Genomic DNA, 22,480 nt, shown 5'->3' with positions numbered 1-22,480 from the left:
TGGCCTCCCCTGAAGATGGGTGAGATTTACCAGAGACTTCCATGGAAGGAGAATCAAGGCATGCTTTTTGAAATTCCCATCCTACAAAGGCCATTCATTCTACGATTTTAAAACGTTCAACTCACCTCGCTGGGGAAGCAAAGCAATAGCATGTGATTAAGTTATCAATCTGGGGCTTAAAATTACAAATACCTGACAAAGCTGTCTGCAGATAAACTGCAAAGTGGTAAGTAAATACGTTTACAGAAACATAAGTACATTCTCAGATCATTTGTGAAAGAGAAAAGGTATCAATTGTGTGTGAAATATCATTCAGAAGAGGAATGCATTTTAATCTTTATTTCAGCTATAAAGGAAGAACAATATTATGAGAGCATCAAGTATATTTAACAATAAAATTCAGACAAAATTATCAGTGTTTTCAACATTTCCTTCTACACAGAGAAAGCAGACCTACGTCAAAGGATATATGCAAAACTGCACTAGTCTTATTCAAGGTAATTTGAAATGAAATGTAAATTCCTGTGTTTCCAACATATAAATTTTAAACAAAATAAAAAATTTCTCCAAGACTCTCTGCCCTCTTATTCCAAGGCAATAATTGTGATGATCAAATAGGGTCTTTAGAAAACACTGCCAAAACACCTGCAAGAACTCCACATCTCTTGTGCAGATGAATCCTAACGTGCTTCAACTTTCAGTATGGGTGAACTTGAAAACTTACTTTCCTAGAGCAAAGCATTCTAGCTTCACAGTTGAGCCTTTAGCTGCAGGAAGTGTCTCAGGAAACTGAACTTCTATTTTGGGTTCGTATTCTCCCATCACACCTATATGAGGCAATTGAAAAAGATAATTTTTAATTTTTAAAGCCTGTTTTCTCTCTTTAGCCATTACGTCACACCGAATTAAAAATCAAGTTTATTTCTCTTGCGCTCCATTTATAAAGAGAAGCACAGGGACCTGATGTGAAATCACTGTCAGACTTAGTAGAGGAAGAGGAGCATGCAGCACAAAATAGTTTATCTTCCTATAAAGCATTCAATATTCTGAGAATGCATGGAAGGTTACGCTGTAAAAGACAAAAACATTCACCGACAACTAGATGTGTGTGTTATTCATGGTGCAGAAGGGAGGTCATACCATCCGTGCGCAGCACCAGGGGAGTCGGCGACCCAAGAACTTGGCTGTTGGTCACAGTGCTGGTTACAACGCAGGTGTAATTTCCTACATCCGACGGCTCAACTTTGGCTATGTAGAGGTGACCGGTCTCTTGAGACACAAATCGCCGACTGTCCTCTTGTACAAACGACGGATATTCATTGAAGATCCAAGCAAATGACAATTCTAGTTGGTAAGAAAAAATAAGTAAAGATGTTTGGTAGGGTTTTCCCGCATTTTTTTCTTCAAAGATCAGTTTATTACTGTATTTTACAGTACTGTATTATGTAACAATCAGGACCAGAGAGCCAATGACTGAGAAAAATAAATTTTAGAAAGTCCCATAAACTAGAAAAATCAAAAAAAGACAAAGCCATGCCTCCTCCAGCAGAAGAAAAAGGTGGAAGAAATTCAAAGTGTTTTAGACGAGGCTAATACTATTTTTAATCTACTTTTTAAAAAGACTTAATTGCACAGGAATAGGAGCAGACAGCAAAAACGAGACCGAACTTTGCTAAAATGGTAGTGTTATTCATTCAGTAACTACTTAACAGCTCAGCTAGCTGCTCAGCAGATAGAAACAGCACAGGAGTATGGAAGTGAAAGGAACGTCAAAAGAAGCATAAATTCCCAGTAGGGTTTGCCACACTGCAAAACTATTTTTTTTTCATACAAAAATCCATAAAAATTCCATTAAAAAACTCTCTGTATGATATGGCAAAGCAGCCCTCACTACTATTCATTACGGTCATTTGAAAGGAAAACCACACTTGGAAAGATAAACTGAGAGATCTGGCAAAAACTGCATTAGAATTTGTTTTTATCTGAAAACCACTCAGAGCTCTGTGTGTCCAATTTTAATTGGCAAAAAACCTTTCCTGTGCGAGGCCACGTGCTTGTCTCATTCATATCCTACAGAATCAAAGGAAATTAATTTTTAATGGCTTTCCAGGCAAGAAATAATTTTTCACCCAAGTGCCGCTCAGCTGAAAGTTTATAAAAAGATTACACCTTCTGCAAGCGCTCATCAGAAACGATCATAGCTTGATTGACCTGCCTTCACGTTAAAATATCTTGTAGCATTCGTGCTGCCCCTACAAAATGGAGATCATCCCTTTTTACACAGGTTTAATTTGGAAGTGCATGAATTTCGATGCAGTCACAAAATGGAGAGCAGGCATTTTCATAACCCTCACAGCTGAGCGTGAATATGCACCCAGGAAAGCGCTAAGCCAACAGGACAAGTTAACCCAAGGTAAGATTGTGCAGATGAAAAAAACAGTCAATAAATGAAATTATTAAAATATTTATGGATTGGCTAATGCAAAAAGGGCATCAAATGACAGCTTTTCATAATTGCATTTAATTTTCTTCTATCAATATTTAAACTCCTTCATTAATATAATTTTGCAGGAGCAGTGTGCACGAGCAATTAACAGTCTCAGGACTCTTCTCAAGAATTCAACTTTTGTCATATTTGGAAACATTTATTGTTGAAAACAGCCATCTACCTTTCTGCATTTGCAGCCATCATGTGTACAATGGCTTTTACAAAAAGGCCCTTCTTACATATCACGAGAGATGTGATTAATTAACGATAAGCAAGGCCAACAAGGGTTTGCCAAGAAAAGACAGGGTAGTTGGTGCAGCGGGAAGTAAAACCCTATGATCTAGCTTGACTTCAGCAAGGCTTTTGAGATGTTCCACAAAAGTCTCCTATACAAGCCAAAGAATATCTATACAGTCAACAAAAAAAATATTCAGTACAGCTACTCTCCCGTCTTGCAACGCAAACACCAAGATGTAGGTTGGTCAATGGTTTGCTGTTGAATTGAGAGGGCTTGCTGAGTAAGCACTGTGCAGCAGGGAGGCGGCGTCCGTGCACCGTTCTGGCTGTGGTCTGGCACTATGCAATATCCATCAGTCACTTCAAACAGGAAAAAAAGAAAATTAAAAATTAAAAAAAAAAACCCAAAGAGTACACCTGAAGAGTTTGAAGGGGACTAGGACCTGTTTGTGAGCAAAGATTGTATGGTCTTGCTAAATGGGAAAGTCCAGAAAATAAAGCGTAATTCCATTTCTACAGAGCAGCTGGATGAAGAGGGTGATCACAAGGCTGAGGGGAGAGGGTACAGACCAAATTAGGTATCAATTCAAGAACTGTAAGAAAGAAAAATAATTTACATTTTCAGCTCTGCATCAAACTCTGACATCCACAAGACACAAAAGTGTAAGAAGCCAGGCTTTATTGTTTCTGGTATTTATTGAGCTACTTGTTCTCCTTAGCTCAAAATATTATTTTATTTAAAAAAAAAAAAGAAAAAAAGACATCATTCAAACAATTCAAAGGGGACGGACAGATCTGGATACGCAGCAGGAAAATAAGCAGCTTGATTTCTTCCCTATTATATTGGGTTAAATCAAGAGTAAACTCATTGAAATCAGTCATTATGATTATGAAAGCCACGCAAAGTGTATTCCAGTTTAATTGGATCCTTCAACAGCCTATGAATAAGCACTCCTGGAAACCTAATTTCCCATTCAACATATATTTTCATTGACTCTCCTAAAAAAGGAGCAGGGTGTTTCTTTACCAGTGCCCCACAGCCAATATCTCATTTCAAATTTATGGTACTTTACAAAATTGTATTCTTCTTTTCCAAAAAATTCACATTAAAGAACTTGTTCTGTGATTTATTATGTTTATACCATTTGCCTGTTGCTGATCCTAGGGCACCTCAAGGGACATAAACTCACTCCCTTTCTGTCAATTACAAGTTTTCAGTTGATTTTCTGTTATAAATGGAAGTAATATGTCTCTCCTGGGCTTCCTCAGAGATCTAAGCCTTTGCTCTCCAATGCATTTTTCCTTATTTGGCAACCATACATGGATAAGGTATTAGAAATTGCAGCTATTACTCAATTTTTATTTGTTTACTACATCTTGGTTGGCTTCTTCTCTTTATTTTGCATTATTTGATTATCATTTACTGTGCAGTCTACAAGCCACAAGCTCACACCGTTCTCGGCGCTTTGTGCGCCTAAGTGTTCAATTAAAAATTGCTTATAAAATTGCCTGTCATTTTTAAACTTACATTTTTACAAAATTCAACAATTAAATCAGCCTTTGATGTCTACCATGGTCATTTCCTACCATGTCTGAGCCTTAAAAAAACAACCCAAAACCCAACGTATCTTTACCTCCTATGTAAGGAAAAAAAAAAGCCTGTTGCTAAAGGAACATTGGGGGGGTGGGGGATGGCGGGTAAGGCCCATACATTTAGTAGTTTTTAACTGGGTTCAAAGTTAGGCCTTAAGCTCACGTACATGCTTTTGAAACGATTGCTTTTAATTATATTACACATTTCCTCTAAGAGAAGCTGTGACACTTCAGTGGGAGACCGCTGAATGGAACGAGGGCCATTTGATTTCTTTAAACAGAATTTAAAGGACAAGAGTAGTTGTGGAAATGCAGAACTATAAATGAATTCAGGAAGATGGCAAAGCAAAAGTTTGGGGGTGGGGAGGAAGGCATATAGACCTACGACCAAAAGGAGAAGGGCAATTCGTAAAGTTTATTTTATCCACTAAATGCAGAAATGCTGAAGGTCATCTCTTGCTCCTTTTGTTCTGAACCACCACTTCTATCCACCTGCTTAATACGTCTCCACTAGCCCCATAATTTGCACCTAAATGAGATTTTTAAAATAGCCAAAAGTAAATGATGTGAACAATATTGTTCTGAAACAGATTTAAACTTATGTTCAAAACTGACTGGATTTCAATTAGTGAAGCAGATGTTTCCATAAATAAACCTCAAAAGAAATGGAAATACTTGATTTTGAGTGCATCAAGCTGACCAAACAATAGTTAAAGCATTAATGCTTTATTTTTTTGAAGAACACAAGTTTCATGTTAATCCTTGATACCCAAATCTGTATTATTTCATCCAGTTTTCCAATTCAGATTTTACAATACTCTGTAATAGAATATAGGGAGATACAACGGGAAGCTGAAATATCCTGGTATGATCTGTCTTCAGCTGGCGCTCGCCTAACCCAGAGGATGGTATATGGCTTTTAAAAAAAACCATTTTCAAAAAAGTAATCAGACAAAATTCAGCAGTGACAGAAACTGCAATTAAAGACACGGAAATTTCCAACAACCAGCTATTTTGAATTATCTACCTTAGCATTAAGAGTAAAAGTAACGGAAAAGTAACACTGATTTTGAGAGGATAATGACAGATTCCATAATTAAGGAAGAAATCAATTAGTTCATCATTTGGCCCAGTTTCAGCTCAAACTGAAGAAACGAGAGGAAAAGGAGCAAAAGCATCACTCAGGAAGGAGTAAGGTCTCGCGGCACGGACCCGAAGCAGTGGGTAGTTTCGTGGGGCAGTCGCACAGGGCAATGTCAATTTGTCCGCGCTGCCGAGGACAGCTCTGTGCGGCTGTCTGCATGGCAGCCCCTGGGAGAGCGCAAACACATTATTTACAAGTAGGAAATCAATCTGCATGAGGTAGAGTGCATTAAACTCCCAGAGGATGCTCTTAACCTAGACGTAAACCATCCTTAGTTCACTGCAGCTTAATCCTCGAAGGATTACACTGCTGTGGGTTTAGGTCACTGTACTCACGGTTGCGAGTGCCCAGGGGCTATAATGCATTTTATCTTACACGAGCTACCTGCAAACTTCTCATTAACCACTTCACTTTTCTTTCTTGGGCAAACCCTAGCTACATTTTTCCACTTAGTTCACCGCCTCGAGTAGTGTGTCCTTTCAGGAAGCCAGCGCAACCAGCTGCAAGGCTATTCTTGGTGTCTAGGCTTTAGCCAATAAACCAAGAGGTAATGCTTTCTCTCTTCCGTACCATAAAAATCAGTGGCAAATTTATCAAATATCAAATATTTTTTTTTTTTTTCCACACTTTGAAGGTTCTTTTACAAATAAAGATCTTATGTACCGTAGGTGTAAGACAAGGTGTTCATGTACTGCAATAGGTGATCCCCTAACATACACATAAACTGAATATTTTAATGTCTTTAGGTGCCACTGTCAAAAATTATATCATTTTGACTATGAAAAAAACTCCTTAGAATTTTGTTGGAAATAAATTCTACACAATTTCAGTGTATATTCTTGAGCACACTAAGTGCCCAGAAACTGAAAAACTGTCTGGAGTATGTTCAGCTGGGAAAAAAAACAAAACTCAGACTGTCTATTTTCGAGGGGGATCCCGAAGTGTTTGCATGCAAGTAGTTGCGCTCCTAATAACGCAGAAGTCTCTAGCTGTTTACAAATGCTGCAGTCACACTTCTCAGTACAGTCTACCTGTAAACTGCAGGCTAGTAGTTTACTTTTTCTTTGTGTTTTCTATATAAAAATAATGACAATTACAACACAGACCTCTATAACAGGGCTCGAATTGTGGCCACCAGGAATAAGGTGAGACAACAAGCATCTGGTTAAAGTAGTTGCAACTTTCTCCCAACTTGGGGAAAAAAGTTTGGGGATTTATAAATGTTTCTGATGTTTCCCCTGAACTCTTTAAATAAAAATATCTTCAGCCAAGAGAAGAGTTATTTATACAAAATGTAAACTGCGTGATGGGAATCTGAGTCCAGCTACAAAAAGTGAAGAACGGATCCCAAGAAACTCATTTTGTTCCAGAGTATAATGGAAACACTCTGATTTGAAACTAATGTGTACCATTAATTGTTTTGGCATAAAAGGTGAATTGTTTTGTAGATAAAACAAAAGATCGATTTTCAGCATGCTGTGCAGGTAATTAGGCATGCAACTTCTGTGTACGGAATAACCCAAAACAACGAGAGCAGCGCGAGAGACCTATGCAACATCTTACAATTTCAATCTACACATTTAATGAGCCTATTGAAATGTTTTAGCTGAAATTGCAAGGCCCCTACTGCAGCCTAACACCTAATTTTCATTTTTAAATGGAATATGGTAAGAGTCCGCTCGTTTTCCAATTTTGAAATGAGGTAGCGTGGTGTAAAAAAGGATGCAACCCTTTAGATGTAGTTGCAGCATAAATTGTTCTTTTCTCCACTGCCCTCCCACTTGCACCACAGCCACAGACTGGCCTAGTAACTACACACACTAGTCTGTTACCTTCGCACAGCTGCCACAGGTGACAAAGCTCCGGTGATGTAAAACTGCCCACTGAAGGTCTGTTTGTCTCTACACTCAATTTTTGGAGTTTTTCTGAAGTCTTTCAAAGCAGCGTCAAAAGCAAAGCACACCGTTGTAACTGAAATGCAAACATTTCTAAGCTCATCCTTGGGAACACAGACGTTCACGGCAGGCAGTGTTATTTCTTCATTAACAGCACAGAAGAACCCGCGGCAAGTCCATTCCAAGCAGCACATCCACTGGAACAGCAGCTCGGCAATGCGGCCTCGCCTGGCGTCTGTCTTTCCGCCCCGTCTCTCCTGTCACACGTGGGCTTTGACCATTAGCTAGTGTTCAGTTTCAAACCAAATGTGACCTTGTAATCTGAAAGTGCTCCTTAAATGGCAGGTTAAATGTTCCTCGGTGCTCCCAAGGAAATCCAGATGCTAATGGCAAAGTCTAACAAAATGCTTTTCTACATTTGGGTTCCAGTGCTGAATAAAAACCCAATTTCGTTTCCCCTGTAGCTGTGCAGGATGATGGATTAGTTTCTCTTTATCACATTTCTGAACTAATTGTTTTGGACTAGCTGTGTCATTCAAACTGTACTGGCCGTGATCAAGTTGTTCGTACTCTGGAAGTACGCAGAAAAGTAAGAAACTGCTTTAGGAAGCAGTATTTAAATACATACCCATTAGCCATATCCATTTCAAATGACAAATTGTTCTTTTAATCACCTCCCTAGAACTTTACATTTAATTGCTCAGAGCATTTCTAACAACTCTGTTGTGCTTTTTCAATAGTTGAAAGTATTTTAAATTGCTTCCTGCCTATAATAATTTTGAGGATAAAATGATGATAGCTTAGCTTATTGCTCAACTAAAACACATCTGATTTCTTCTGAATGTTAAATATTATGGAGATAAACTAAAGCAAACGAATGGAAATACCCAAGTGTAAATTTTCAAAGGAATGTACTAATGTTTATAGGTGGAAGTATTAATTAGTGACACATTTCACTTGGTAGTCTTGCACTCATTTAGGAGAAGGTACTCGGTAAGCCCCTGTGAAAAACAAAAATTGCTTTCAGTACTCTTGTTAACAGCGTAATGATCAGCTACGACTGTGGGCTGGGACCGCAGCTTCTCCCTCCTGCCTCTTCCTAATCAATTATCCTGTTTCTAAAGAACAACTCAAATATTTTAGTAGAGAAGATAATAAAGAGCTGGAGGAGGAAACCCCCCACAGTAACAATTTAGGGATAAAAAAAAGTCAGGTTGGTAGAGGGCCAAACCCTGTTATCTTCTCCAATTTTCTCCTCCTTTTCCCAGGGCAGATACCTGGGACTGGTTACGTGAAAAGGCTTGACCTGAACTTGTTTCTTACAATTTGGTTCTTCCTAACCTACTTCTCCTTCTTTCATTCCACCCACCCCTTCTAACAAACATCCCGCCGCTGAGAGGAACAGTCTCCTGTTAGAACACTCTTATCTCATATCGCTGCCTCCTTCAGTTTATTCAGGTTCAGGAAAGAGCAGGTATCAGCAATAAAGCGCACATCCCATAGTCTTTCGAGGTCTTCTGGAGTGCCCACATACATTTTGCTGAGGAGGCTTATACAGTATTAGTCCCACTGAAGTCTGCTTTACTCTGCTCTCTCCCACAACAGCCCAAACTATATATTCTACTACTATACATACCAATACCTTAGTGCATCTTTAGTGGAAATAAGGCTAGCTATACACCTCCACGCTAGCTTAAAAACATGTAAAGTAGCTGCAGATGTTGCACAAATACATAAATAAGGATATACTAATTTTAGCCTGGTTTACTTCATCCTGGAACAGAGGTTTATCAGAGGAGAGAGTGCTTTAGAAAGACTGCGTTTGATGAAGTGCAGAACAGAGAAAGCGTCTCTGTAGCATTGGTTTGCTACTGGTGGTGAAAATAATGCTCCGACAGATAGAAATAATTGTAAAATCCAGCTGTGAACATGTCTTATTGTCCCTCATATGGGCAAATATAAGTGTCTCTCGGGTAACATTTGATTCCAAACTGTCAGCTGAAATTTGTGCAGATGATGATGATGACACCAGCAGGACTATTGCAAAATATATTTTTAAATAAAAATACCATTTTTCCTTGGCAGATTGAGAACAGCTCGAGAACACCATGGAACCATTTTTAAGGCCATTGCTTTTATAATATTCAACATACTATTCTCCTTAGAATGCACTTTTGTGCAGAAACTTCATAATGTGCCTACTGCAAGTACGATTTATTGTTCACGCCCAGATGGATGTCATCCACAGTCTGCAACAAAAGCAACAAGTAGAGGTGCAAAACCAGGACACTTTCCACCTCCTGAACACACAATGATGGCTGTAGAAAAGAAACCATATTCTGGAGTTCTGTCAGTTTGGTTTTGCTTTGTTTTAAAGGTATGAAATGTTTCCAAAGGCAAATAAATAAAATAAGCTCAATTTGCAGTCCCCTGAAAAATAGCGTGTTGATATTCAAGACTTGTGGGAAGAAATAATCAAAGCATCAAAATATTTCTGGCATTTGAGATGCTTTCCATGCCATGTTATTCATGAAGCACAGTCTTGCTGGAACTTGCAGGTCTCCAAATGGCAGTACAAGAGACATGAACAAGAATTTGCAAGTCTAAATACTAATTTGCAACAGACATGACATTATTCACTGCAATATTTGTCATACCAAGCAGTGAGCAATAAAATTGGGATCTATTTTTCCATGATCTGATATCACTTCAAACCAGCATGTCACAACTCCAAAATAATAAGCCTTAAGCTAGATCGATCCCTATCCTTCAAATATGGTCTCGTTTATCTATTAAGTCTACATTTATCAGGGCATGACAGTAAGAGGGAGAACAAATTCTTGCTGCTCTATATAGGTAGAAATCCTCACCATATTGCATGGAATCGGAACACGTATCACACGAGGCTAATCACGAATATAAGACAAGCAGAGTTTCCTTACGATTCCCAGGCAACAGCTTGTCGGCTCCGCAACGTTCTCGCCATTTACTTCAGTTCTGGTGGGTTATGGTCACATTCCACACAGTAACAAGGTAACAGGGAGTATATCCACCAATATAAAAGTAAGTGCCTAGTTTTTCCAGGCAAGCCTGAACTCCTTGGAAAGTCTGAATAGCCAAACAAATCTTTACTTCTACCATTAAAAATAACCTTTTCCTCTGTATGTTAATCAGCCCTGAAACTACCATAAACAACAGAAAAGGACTATGTCTCATTGCTTCCTCCTCTCCTGAAGAGCAGAATATACCACATCAATTAGTAACATTTCCTGAAACCCAAAATCAACGTCAGGTTAGTAAAACTGACTGTACTAAACAAATATAAATCACAGTATCTAGCGAATGGAAACAATATCTTAAGACAAGCTACGTGATAATCAAGACACACATACAGTAGTAACAGTAGGTAAAACCCTAAAGGAACTTGTGGATTTGCTACACTCCAGGCTCTGTCGCTCCTTAGATACCGATTTTGGAATGAAATCAATAGCAGAGAAAAATAATTTTTAGATCTCCATATGTCTAGCCTTTTCCATTCTTGGCAGAAAGAGAAAAATTAGCATCGCATGAATGTTTTTTAACTGGCTGCATGTTACGCATGTCCGATATTCAGTTTTGTATGTTGAGATGTTTGTTACGTTGACAGCCCTTTAAAACCATCAAAGATAACAGTAACACAGTAAAAAGTCAAAACAGCTGTAGAGAGATCAGTAGAACTTAATGGTTATAACAATTGAAAAAGACAGCGGGAGATCCACATAAATGGATGTCAGATGTCATTTTATCTTTCAGGTATGTGGGGGAGATGATGCCCTGATTTGTGGAAAAACCAGGATATTGTAACAGGTTCCTTGCAACGGAATTAGTTATATACAGAAGTATAGTCATGCAGAACAATACAGACCATCTTAATTATCCAAAAATTGTGCCTCAATTATAATACAAGTTATATTATCTAATGTAAACCCCAGCTGAATTAGTAAAATATCTGGGGGGAGTCTTCACACAGGAAGCCAGTCATTCATTGAACCTCCCATTCGGTAAATCTCATGTATGTATATGAGTGGTTTGTAATAGAGCTCGTGTTTAACAACAAATGTAAAATCTGTGCACCCTCAGCTGGAAGTCTTGAGCACCATCCTCCTCCCCCCATACACCCACGGCCATCACGGAAACAGAGCTAAACACAAGCTCAGCGTATGAGCCGAAGCATATGAAGTTAAATGGAGTTTCATTGTTGGCTTAAGTGGTAGATGTCTGTAACCTGATGGAACTGGAACAGCAAACTTCAAAAGGACAAAGTACCGTTAACTGCATGATTAATTTGCTCCCCACTGAAAAGGGATATTCACATTACTTACATGGATGTCTGCAGCTAAGGGAAGCAAAGAAAAAAAAAGCCATATCGTAGAAGGGAAGCAATTTCCCTTTTTCCATGCTACGAACTGGCTTTTCTTTTATAGAAACACGGGTTTCTATTGTAACTGGAATCCAGTGGAGAGGAATAGTCACAGTTTAATCAAGCCTCTTCTTGAAGGCTCCACACAGAGAATTTAAGAAATAAGTGCAAATCCCCATCAAGCTAGCAAGACTTGCACGACATTGCAGAACATGAACAATATTTTGGGGGCTCAGGGGGAGGAGAAAACAAGGTACTTGGGCAGGATTTTAGAATTCGTGATGTGGAAAATTATTTGATGCTCAGTGCAACAGATACAGAATCAAAGGAAAAAAAAAATAAAAGAGATCATTGATCTGGAAAGGGCTGAACAGCCCTTGGGCCAGGTCAGCTGTTCCGAAACCATCCCTGCTATTCCTAACAAACTACTACTGCTTAATGGATGGATATTTTATCCAAGACTTACTGACCTGCATCCTACCGTGCCAGATCTAGAGGCACCGTATGCTTGGTGTCACCGTGCTATGCTTATTTTAGTGAAGAGAGGACGGATTTTTTCCCCCTTGCTCCACATCTCCTGAAAACGTTAATGGTTAATTCTCCAACTCTCAGACAAATCCAAGGATTTTAAATAATGCTGGTACCAATTCTCAACTCCATTTGATAATTCAGGGAGTCCTTAATTCTCTTTTTTACATGAACACCACAATTAGTGTGGGAGGTGTCAATCATATCCCAACTGCTGATTGCGAAAGAAATTCTCACCTCTTCCACACGTTGATTTGAATCACCGCTCTTAGCACTCTGCATATGTTTTGTATCACCTCCTGTTTAACATGCCAGACTTAAACACTGGAAACTCAGTGCAGAGTCCTAGTCGGTTTGGCGACCACCTCTGGCCATACACCCGTGCATAGGATGTGAGTATAAGAACGGCTGGGGTAATTCAGACTTTGGACTGCATATGGAAGCAAAATGTAATCATTCTAATTCTTAGAGATAGCTGGGAGAATGACCTATTTTCTCAGCAGCTGAAAAGACAAAGCTGTTGTAAGGCAATAAAGATGATTTAAGAGTATGTATCAGTTTAGAGAGAGAAAAATTCTGCAAGCTCAGACAGTTGTAAAATTGCCACTTTACGGCTGTGTCTGCTTGGAGTCTGCCAAATTTAAGAGGCGACAATACCTATATTATTGTATTCAATGTTTAGCCCATATTACCTTGTCTTTGCAGTCAAATCTAATGCTTAACAACACAGCCCTTCAATAATGAGAGTCCATATCAACTAAACACAAATAAAACCAGTTACTTTCAAATACTACTTGAGGCTCAACAGCAATTAGTCAAAGACTGAAGATGCAGAATGAATGATAAAACGTACTTGCAACTTCTGGTCCACCAAGAATTCATATATCCAGTTGTCTTGCCCCACCTCGAGGCAGCAGTGTTTTTTAATTCTGCCAGCATTATTATATTACACTATCAAGTATCTTGGTTGCAAGAAGAGGCAGACACTAGCATAATTAGAGACAAGAATCTACTCTGCAATTGTCTAGTCATAGAGAAAACCAGATTCATCGAAGCTTGGCAATTGTGAAATTGGGCAGAATTTAACTCCAGAATATATTCAGTTAATTACTGGAAATATCATAAAAATCAGACATTTTAAGTGCACAGAAATTACTAGGAGCTAGAAAGGCATTTCAAGATAAAAGTAAATCCTTGTAAGTACTTCCCCCACCCTCTTTTGTTTTTGTTTTCTCTCTCTCTCTGTATTTACTTCAGAAACCTGGTTTCATTCTTGCTCTCTCTGAAGGATCCCTCTTCTGCCTTTCTGGGGAGATCCTCCACTTTACAGCCCATCAGCTCCGCTTGCAGCACGAAGCCTGGCAGGTCCCTTACCTCCCGCCCGGGGGGGTGGTCCGCAGAGCAGCACGACTCCCTGCCCCTCTCGAACTGACACCGCGCTTCTCATTTTCGTCCTGGAGTTTTCAAGATCTGTTTTTGAAAGAAAGGTGAGCTGGATATTAGGAAACAAAAAAGACTAAATACACAGGAGTTTTGAGTTCTCACATCCTAAATCACATCTCTCAGTTGCCTACTAAGTTCAGCGATTTCAGTGGATCAGTTAGAAAAGAAATGGCTGTTCAGCACGAGGGAGGGTAACAGAATTAGGACTCAAGCAAAGGAATTTACAAGAACATAATTAGACAGATCCTATGGCTAATTTTGTTCTTATACCAGGCTTATGCTACCCTACTTTTGATAACCAGAAAGCAGTCATAAGCATAACTTAAAAATAGGTCCTTAAGCCATTGTTTCTTCCAAAACGAAGACTCTGATGAAAATAGCATCAAGATCCTACTGAGCTCCTCTAACCAACCGTAACATAACGCTAATAGCACAGCTATTCAGAAGAGAGATGTGCGTCTTTTAAAACAGAAAACAAACCACTCGACCATCTCCCTGCAGCAGAATCCCTTGTCACACCGCTAAGTTCTGGTGAAGGCAAGTACTTTGCACCTCGGCGTAGTGACCCAGTGCTCTGCTGTGCCTGCCCTCGGGCCTTCTGTGGTCATTTTCAGCCAGAAGAGGGGAAACACACACTACCGACTCTACACAAATGCAAAGCTGCAGAGCAGCAGTAGTTTACCATAAGTTTATATTAACTTTCTCTCTAACTGGCGACTCAAGATCCAAGAAAGCATGGCCTTGTTATATCCTTGAATTAAGCTATAACATTCAACACAAACTACCATTGTGGTTCTACACTAGAAGATTTTTCCATGAATAAACTATATATTTTTTCCATAATAGAATCAAACATAAGACAATTTTTTAAAATAATTTGTTTATAAGCTTGCAAAGGATACTTAAAATACACCATCTTTAAAAAACAAGGCTGTCTTTATAACCAAGCATAATAAGAGTCATGAGTTGACCAACAGTAGCTATTTTCCAAAATATATTTTTTAATATTGAAAAGCAACAGCTGTTACAGTCAGAACACTGAGCAAGACTGATTAGAATTTCAATGCTTCATTTAAAAAAATACATTTATTGCCACAGTAAGATACTGTTCCATTCTTCTTTGTTACCGCACATAAAGCTCATAGGAGGGTTTCTTAAAAGGGCTATTTTCAGCTCTCCAACTGAATTTCCATGCAGATACATGTCAGGGTCTACATTTTCACTCACACATTAAATTTGGGTCTTTCAGCTGGTAATTCCAAGAAGAGGAGACACGCTATTCTACACTAGAATGAGTAGAGCTATGCAATTTGGATTTTAAAATTTACAGAAGAAATATAATTTTACATATAAAATTAAAGCAAATTTTGCCCTCTTGTATCTCAACCACCATAAGTCATAAATCTTACGCAATACCTATCATTGCAGTAATTAAGATGAACTGCTTTATCACTGCTTTCTAAGCACGTACACTCCTTTATTGCAAACATAGTCCTTCAGAAAGTCAGTTGTCTTTGAGCTGTCCGACACAGCACGGGAGCAGGACGGGACTGGGCTGGGAGCACCTTGGGAAGGGACGTGACCTGCAGGACACGCCGAGCCTTTCGGAGAGGCACATCCTCGTTATCTCACAGGAAACCAGCAGGGACCCACCGCAGCTCTGCGGTTTGATCTGTTGCAATTTTGTTCTGCCGAAGTTATTAATCACTGATTGCAGATGAAGACTGCTGTCACAGGGGAATAGTTTTTTGGGAAACAAGAAGCAATGCAGAATCCATCAGAAAATGAAGAACATGAGCCATGCTACAATAAAAGAATAATCTTTCACTAATTAGCAGGAAGGTCTCCATCCTACTTTCTAGAGTGGTTTAAGTACCAGACTAATCACACAGCTGCAGAAATATCACCTCTTAATTCATTTATGTGCTTGTATAGTCTCTTTACACATTGTCTGGCACCACTGAAAAAAATTAAAACTCACCAGGCGAAATAGTAATAGAGTTCAAACCTCTGACCTTGGAAAGTACTCGCTGCTTATATGAGGTTTTGGTCTGATTTTCAGGTGTCTCTAACATATTCCGAGTATTAAAGGTCAAATCCAGTTCTCATTCAGTCGAACAGCAGGAGAGAGAGTGTTTCTCTTGAGGTTTTTTTGTTTGGTGGGGGTTTGTTTTGATTTAGATAAAGCCAGGATCCTAACAGCGATAGCGCTAGCGAGTAGGACTGTATCTTCTAACAGAACTTGCTATTACATGAAATCATTGGAAGGAACGTTAAGTTCTCAGGAAACTGACAGGGTAAATAAATACTGTAAAAGGTGGGCAAATAATGGAAAAGATTGTTTACTTTTACAGATCAATTTGTATCTCTGAAATCAGGTGCTTTTATTCTGCTGAAATGTCTTAATACATAAAATATAACGGGAAACAAAGAATTAAAATAAAAACAAGGAAGATTGTTTTGAGAAGCGATGAGTCAGAACAGGACTTGCTTTTCAGCCCCCCATGTTTGAAAGAAAAGGGCAGAAATATACAAAATATTTATGCATTTTGTCTATTGATCTCCAGATTGTCTCATCATCGGTTTTTTAAAACATTTATCTACTTTCTCAAACTGGTTACCAAAATGATGCATTTTAATCAGTTTCTCTTGCCTACATCTTTTTTGCTTCTTACTTGCATTTATTATTCCCCACTTATCTCCTTTCATCTGAAATGCTACCATTCCCGTAGGAAACGAGCAACTTTATTACTTAACTCTACCAGGCAAAGTCTCCAATCATAACAATGAAAATACTTTGATAAACTGACTACACAAGGAAAAAACCTTCAACTTAAAAACCACTCTAAAACTATGTAATTTGCAAATTAGATGTTTTTTATTGCCTGTTTAAAGTCTGCCATAGAGAAGAAAGTTTAAAACTAGCAACTATGACTTTTCTGACTCCTGAAACAGCATTTTCTTCTCCCTTCCCATGCTAATACATATATTTGCCTCATTTATGTACTTGGTACTAAAGCAACTTACATCAACTGAAATACACATGCTACTGCAATCAAATGGAGTGAGAAAATATAATTCAGCTTTATTGAACAGTCTGTTATTCTGCCCAAAAAGGAGAACAATGAATGTGTTCTTGCTCATACAAACAGCGAGGATACGAAAACCGCACATTCCATTGGGTTCTCTCCTTCCATTTAATAAGCTAAGTTTTAAGCGTCAAGCATGTTGCTAAGAAAGATTTCAAAATATGGAGTAACAGTAACGTGAGCATAATTTTCACTGCCTCTACCCTATAATAACGATTTTATGCATTTGGAACAGAAACATTTTAAAATTCATGGGATACCCATGACAATTAAAAGACAGAGATTTGTGAATTCATGAGGGGAAGAGCATACACCACCCGAAGCGGCTGTATAAGGTGAACCAGACCTTGTTCTCACCCGAGGTCAACAGGTGAGAAAGAATAAAGAAATTGATCATCACTTGCAGAGCATACACCTGCTGACCACATTCATAGAATCATAGCATCATTAAGGTTGGAAAAGACCTCTAGGATCACCAAGTCCAACTGTCAACCCAACACTACCATGTCTCCTAAACCATACCCTGAAGTGCCGTGTCTACACTTTTTTTTTTGAACACCCCCAGGGACGGCGACTCCCCCACCTCTCTGGGCAGCCTGTGCGAATGCCTGACCACTCCTGCAGTAAAGACATTTTTCCTAATATCCAATCTAAACCTCCCCTGGTGCAGCTTGAGGCCATTTCTTCTCGTCCTATCCCTAGTAACTTGGGAGAAAAGACCCACCTCGCTACAGCCTCCTTTTAGGTAGTTGTAGAGAGCGATACTGCAAGTACCATCTAAAATATTGCTGGTTTCTGTAGTCTTCCGTAATCAAGGAAGGTAAGCAAACAGGTCATACAAGATCAGACTAAATATTACACCTATGCTTTGAAAAGACATAGAATGCCGTGTTATGAAAAATCCAGAGAATTTTTCATGGCAAAGCTGGTCCAGACTCACGACCCCAACCTTGTGGCAGCACTGAGCTCTATCACATTGTGCCAAGAAACCTGTGTGGTGTTCTCCCCTAGTCACGGACCTGTACACAAGATCTTCGTAAATTTAGCAGAGGCTGCTAGAAATTATACAGCCTCTAGTTTGTAAGTGATGTACAGGGCACATTCGCTCCCTGGAGACAAGCAGGATTCAGTAAGTCTCCAAGTCCAGTGACACCCAAGCATCTTATTACACTTACATCAATTGATATTTATTGTCAACACACGTTTATTAGCAATTCTACCGTGTTTTGATAGCTGCAGAACAAGGGTTCACACTCTACAAAAATAATTGTCCCTTAAGAGCCACAAAAATATTTATTCTGTTCCTTCATTAGACTCATTATTATTCAAAGCAGCAGAACTTGTTAAATATACTTTATGTATAATTCTGTACCGGTAGGATGTTCAAGTACCTAAATGAGTCAGACAACCAAATCTTAACTGTTTTCTTGAATAGGTAATTCTGAAGTGGGGACTTTGTTCGATGTCAGAACATAATGATGTACCAACTCACAACCCGCTCGCCCTGGTAACAGTCACATTATTAAAAAGAAATGAAATACCAGTCTCTCAGCTCTTAAGAAAAAAATAACAGCCTCAGCATGTTGTAATAGCTATGTTGGTAATGACAACTTCTGGAGAAAACAGAATAAGACAAATTTAAAAAAAAACAAACAAACAAACCCAAACATAAAAACAAACCAACCACCAACCAACCAAAAAAACCAAACAAAAACCACAAAACACACCCACAAAACACACTTCACCGACACCTAAATTGCCTACGCCCATAAGCAAACCTTCTTCCCCACCACTCTATACCCCAAAACTGGCTATACCAAGGCATTTCTGTGCCCATGTATTTGATAATTCTTTAGACAGATACCAGAAATGGAGTGTACGCTTGGAATAGTTTTAAGTTTCTTAAAAATACTTGTATCTGCTCAACAGAATAGTTGTTTACATGGCCTGTTAACCCCAACACGCTGCCTGCAGACATACAGCACTTGGCAAAAGCACAGCAGAGCAGCAGGTGGAGCGAGTGAGACTTTCTGCTGCCTTCCCTGGGCTTCGGATCAAGCCTGGGAGAATCCTGCTGGGGTGGGGATGGGGGATTATCTCCATTATCATCAAATTATTGTTGGAGGTAGAAAGGAGAGGAGAATGATGTTAACAGTGCAAAAGCCAACATTACTCAACGCACGCAAAGAATCAGGGCGATTTGTCACTGCAGAGGAGATTCACTGGCGAGTGGGGAACCATCTCCACAATTTCATCTTTGTCAGGCTGGTGTTACAGGGAAATCATATAATTTCACAGTAACCCCTACAAAATCTCTTAATGTTGTGACACACTGCTGAACTTTCATTTTATAGCATGACATTTATCTGTAGGAAGGTAACAGTACAGCAGGTTACACACACACAAGCAGGGATTTTTAGAACCCCCCCTTGATAAGAGAGGAGCGGCTCCGGTGCTGTTGGTGTACTCCTGTAGCCCAGGACAGCGGCACCGCTCCTCCAGGCTGACTCCCAGCACTGATGCACGGCAGGTAGCACAGCCCTGCTTGCCTACAGCCACCCATGTCCTGGCCATTCGTGCCCTAAAGGCTCCAGGACAGGGCAAGCAGAAACAACCTCCCAACCTCAAGGCATTTTTTGTTCACAACCTAAAGCACTAAGACAACATTAAGTTTTTAGTTTGAAATACTGTTCCCGCCTCTGCTCACGTTACACGAGTGTTGTTCAGCAAAGCCCGAGTCTGTATCTCACATCCATAGAAATATTGCTAATAAAATGCAGCAAATTTCTATGTAGAGCAAGCAGGTGAGGGAAGAGACCCTGCCGGTTGTTTCCAAAACATCTAATAAGCAAGTCATGCAGGGACTAAGAGGCTGCCAGAGTCAAAGTCCCAGCACCAAAGACCTGTTTACAAAACCCTCAAACTCTTCACCTCCCCTTAAATCACTTGAGGTGCAGCAAAAGAAAAGAAAGAGGAAAGAATCAGACACTCTTACACCAAGTAAACAAGAATCATTTAAAGGTCATCCAACAAAGTCTGTGTTATGTAAATACAAACAGTAAAAGCTAAAAAGAAATTGGCGAACATGAGATGCCAGGATGGAAAGAGGTCGAAGAGTCTGCAGTAATGCAGAGATGCTTTTGTGAGCTGTGTGGAACAGAAGGAAGAGACCAGGGACATCAGAATAAAGAAAAAGCAGTCGAGGAACATTAATAGCATACAAGTTGAGTCAACATCTGATGAGCAGGGAATTTTTTTTTTTTTAAAACGTGCTTTGCATTGGCAAAAATGCACTGAGAACTGGAAAAATAGTATTGTAAGGGAAATGCATGTTTTGAAGGAAAGAAATTCTCCAATAAATACTTAATATGCCTTCCATAAATTCATGTTATCTGGGAATTATCACTGACAAGGCAGACACAGCACTACACAACACAATTAAAGTAGTTTAAGAAATATTTCAGGAGGGAAGGATATTTGCTCAAGGAAATTATCCTACAGCCGAGTTCCCAGGTGCAACACAGATTTTACCCTCCTAAAGCTTTCCTGAAACAAACCCTAATAATATCCTGACAGTCTCTAAAGCACCTCCACCACTAACCGCTCATGACCACAAAGCGGGGTTAGTGGGGGAGAACACCAGGCTATTCACGTTTTAATAAAGACAGCCAAATGCTTTGCCAGATCTAGATGTAATTACCTGAAGGTTTGTTTGTTTATTAAATAAATGGCAGTGTTTCCAAGAAGACTTTCCTCAATAAACAGAAAAATCAATGAAAGCCATCCTACAACAGTTCATTTTTGGAGCAGTGGGAACATGCTGATGACAACAGGATTTTTCTTCTGCCACTGACTTCACTCTCTTTCCAAAGACAGCTACCTTCCCTAAAGAAGCGGATGGGTTCTCCCACAAATATTACAGAAGGTAGCTGGGTTGTCACCACAAAGTATTGCTGGTATACAGGTAACCAAAATCTTTCATCTTCCTCATCGCACTTGGTATGGAGCACCTGGCAAAAAGCTCCACTGCTTTGACTGGGGCCATGTGGACTGTAACAGATGTGATGATGACAAATAGCAGATACAGCAGATGAGTAAGTGCCCTATCAACAGATGTCATACCACAGCTGCTGCTTCACACGTAAAAATGCACTAACTTGTTAGTCAGCATAAAAATCCAATATTCACAGGCCTTCAAAATATTTATAATTCTCATCAAAATACGTGTCCTACCTGGGTTAAGCAAAATAACATGAACAGCCCGGGTATATAAAGAATTTCAAACATAATAAGGAATGCTGTTAACTCTAACACAGCTGATTAAAAACACAGCCCTTGGAGGAAACCGTACTGCCTTTATGCAGCTGCTCCAGCTCTGCAGAGCAAGCCTCCAGCTTTCATGGCCTGTGGACCACCTCTTTGAGGGTCAGGCTCTCCAAAGCTCTGCAACCCTGAGACAGCAGTTCTTGCTGTGATTAAAACTCTGCAGTAGCTTTACCTGTTTATGCCTGTCCCTCTACCACCAGCTTTGCAGCCAGCAGGCACGTGCAATGAAACAAGCCACCCCCTCATCCACAAGCCACAATACTGGAGTAATTTGCCTAGAAAAACAGTGCAAACCTCAACCCGTGATCCACCCTGCCAAAATCACCCATGCCATTTTCTTTTCCAGAACCAGTTTTTATTTTAATAATTCTTCAGCAGCTGTTTTTCAGCCTAAAAACAGATGGATTTGTCAGGCCCATTATGCCTCAACTCTTTAGTTCAATAGAACAAGTATAGGGGAACTTAGGGAAGATGACTGCTTCTACATAAGTGATTTTAGTAACCTATTTGAAGTAAGCCATACAGGGGACAGAGTGCAAGCACAGAAAGCAATCCTGTATCAAGAACAACATTTACAGAGGAATTCAATAAAAATCTAAAAGTTCTAATTTCCTCTATCAGAGTTACTGGTAGATGAAAAATGCAGGAGGCAGAAATAAAAGTAATACATTTTCATGGTAGCACATTTGCCTGGTTTGTGTAGCGGAAGAACAGCAATTGTACTGTATTAACTAGTCACGTAACCATTTTAAGGAAGAGGTAAGTGAATTTTCACATCTGACAAATAAAATAACTCCGACTACCCTGAATATCGCAGTTAGTACTGATATTGATTGCCTTTGTATGTTCAAATCTAAAATTTCTGAAACAGGGGTATAATACACTCTTCCTTGGGTGCTCCACTACAACCACAGCAGTACGTAGCGAGGACAAAGATGTTGCCACAGCATAAAACAGACTGGGGAAAAATGCTGCAAACATTTATAACTATAAATCTCTTAGGTTACTAGCTAGGATTAGACTACATTAACAGGCTCAAGAGGACTGGATAGGTAAGAAAAATGATCTATTCCTATCCAGGCACCATACAGCAACACTAAAGTTGTAGCTTAATGGATGTTCAGGAGCACATCAAAGCAAACCAGAACATATTTTGTTCATTTCCTTTACAGTAGCTAAAAGTGGCTAAAGCAGATGGTCTGTAGTTACTTTCTTATAGACTTCAGGGAACAGGGATGCAGGGAAAGGCATTTCTTGCCATGATGTCATTTGCAGCTGACAAGCAAAACCGGTATTTTCTACTGCAGATAAGGCAGAGAAAAATGCAAGAAAACACAC

At 39.4% G+C, this 22,480-nt stretch overlaps 1 protein-coding gene across 1 annotated transcript in view; it reads right to left on the bottom strand.

Moving 5' to 3' along the window:
- CNTN3 (contactin 3) overlaps window positions 1-22,480 on the bottom strand; it is a 114,355-nt gene that overhangs the window by 40,343 nt on the left and 51,532 nt on the right. The window contains exons 3-5 of the mRNA XM_075095640.1: window positions 13,659-13,754; window positions 1,141-1,344; window positions 725-827 (exon numbers count right to left, since the gene is read on the bottom strand). Of these exons, the coding sequence (XP_074951741.1) occupies window positions 725-827; window positions 1,141-1,344; window positions 13,659-13,754 (403 nt within the window). The remainder of the gene's footprint in view (window positions 1-724; window positions 828-1,140; window positions 1,345-13,658; window positions 13,755-22,480) is intronic.

This window comes from Phalacrocorax aristotelis, chromosome 6 (assembly GCF_949628215.1).
Source record: "Phalacrocorax aristotelis chromosome 6, bGulAri2.1, whole genome shotgun sequence".
NCBI lineage: Eukaryota > Metazoa > Chordata > Aves > Suliformes > Phalacrocoracidae > Phalacrocorax > Phalacrocorax aristotelis.
Note: the sequence above shows the minus strand (reverse complement) of the source record. Positions and strands in the feature narration are given on the sequence as shown.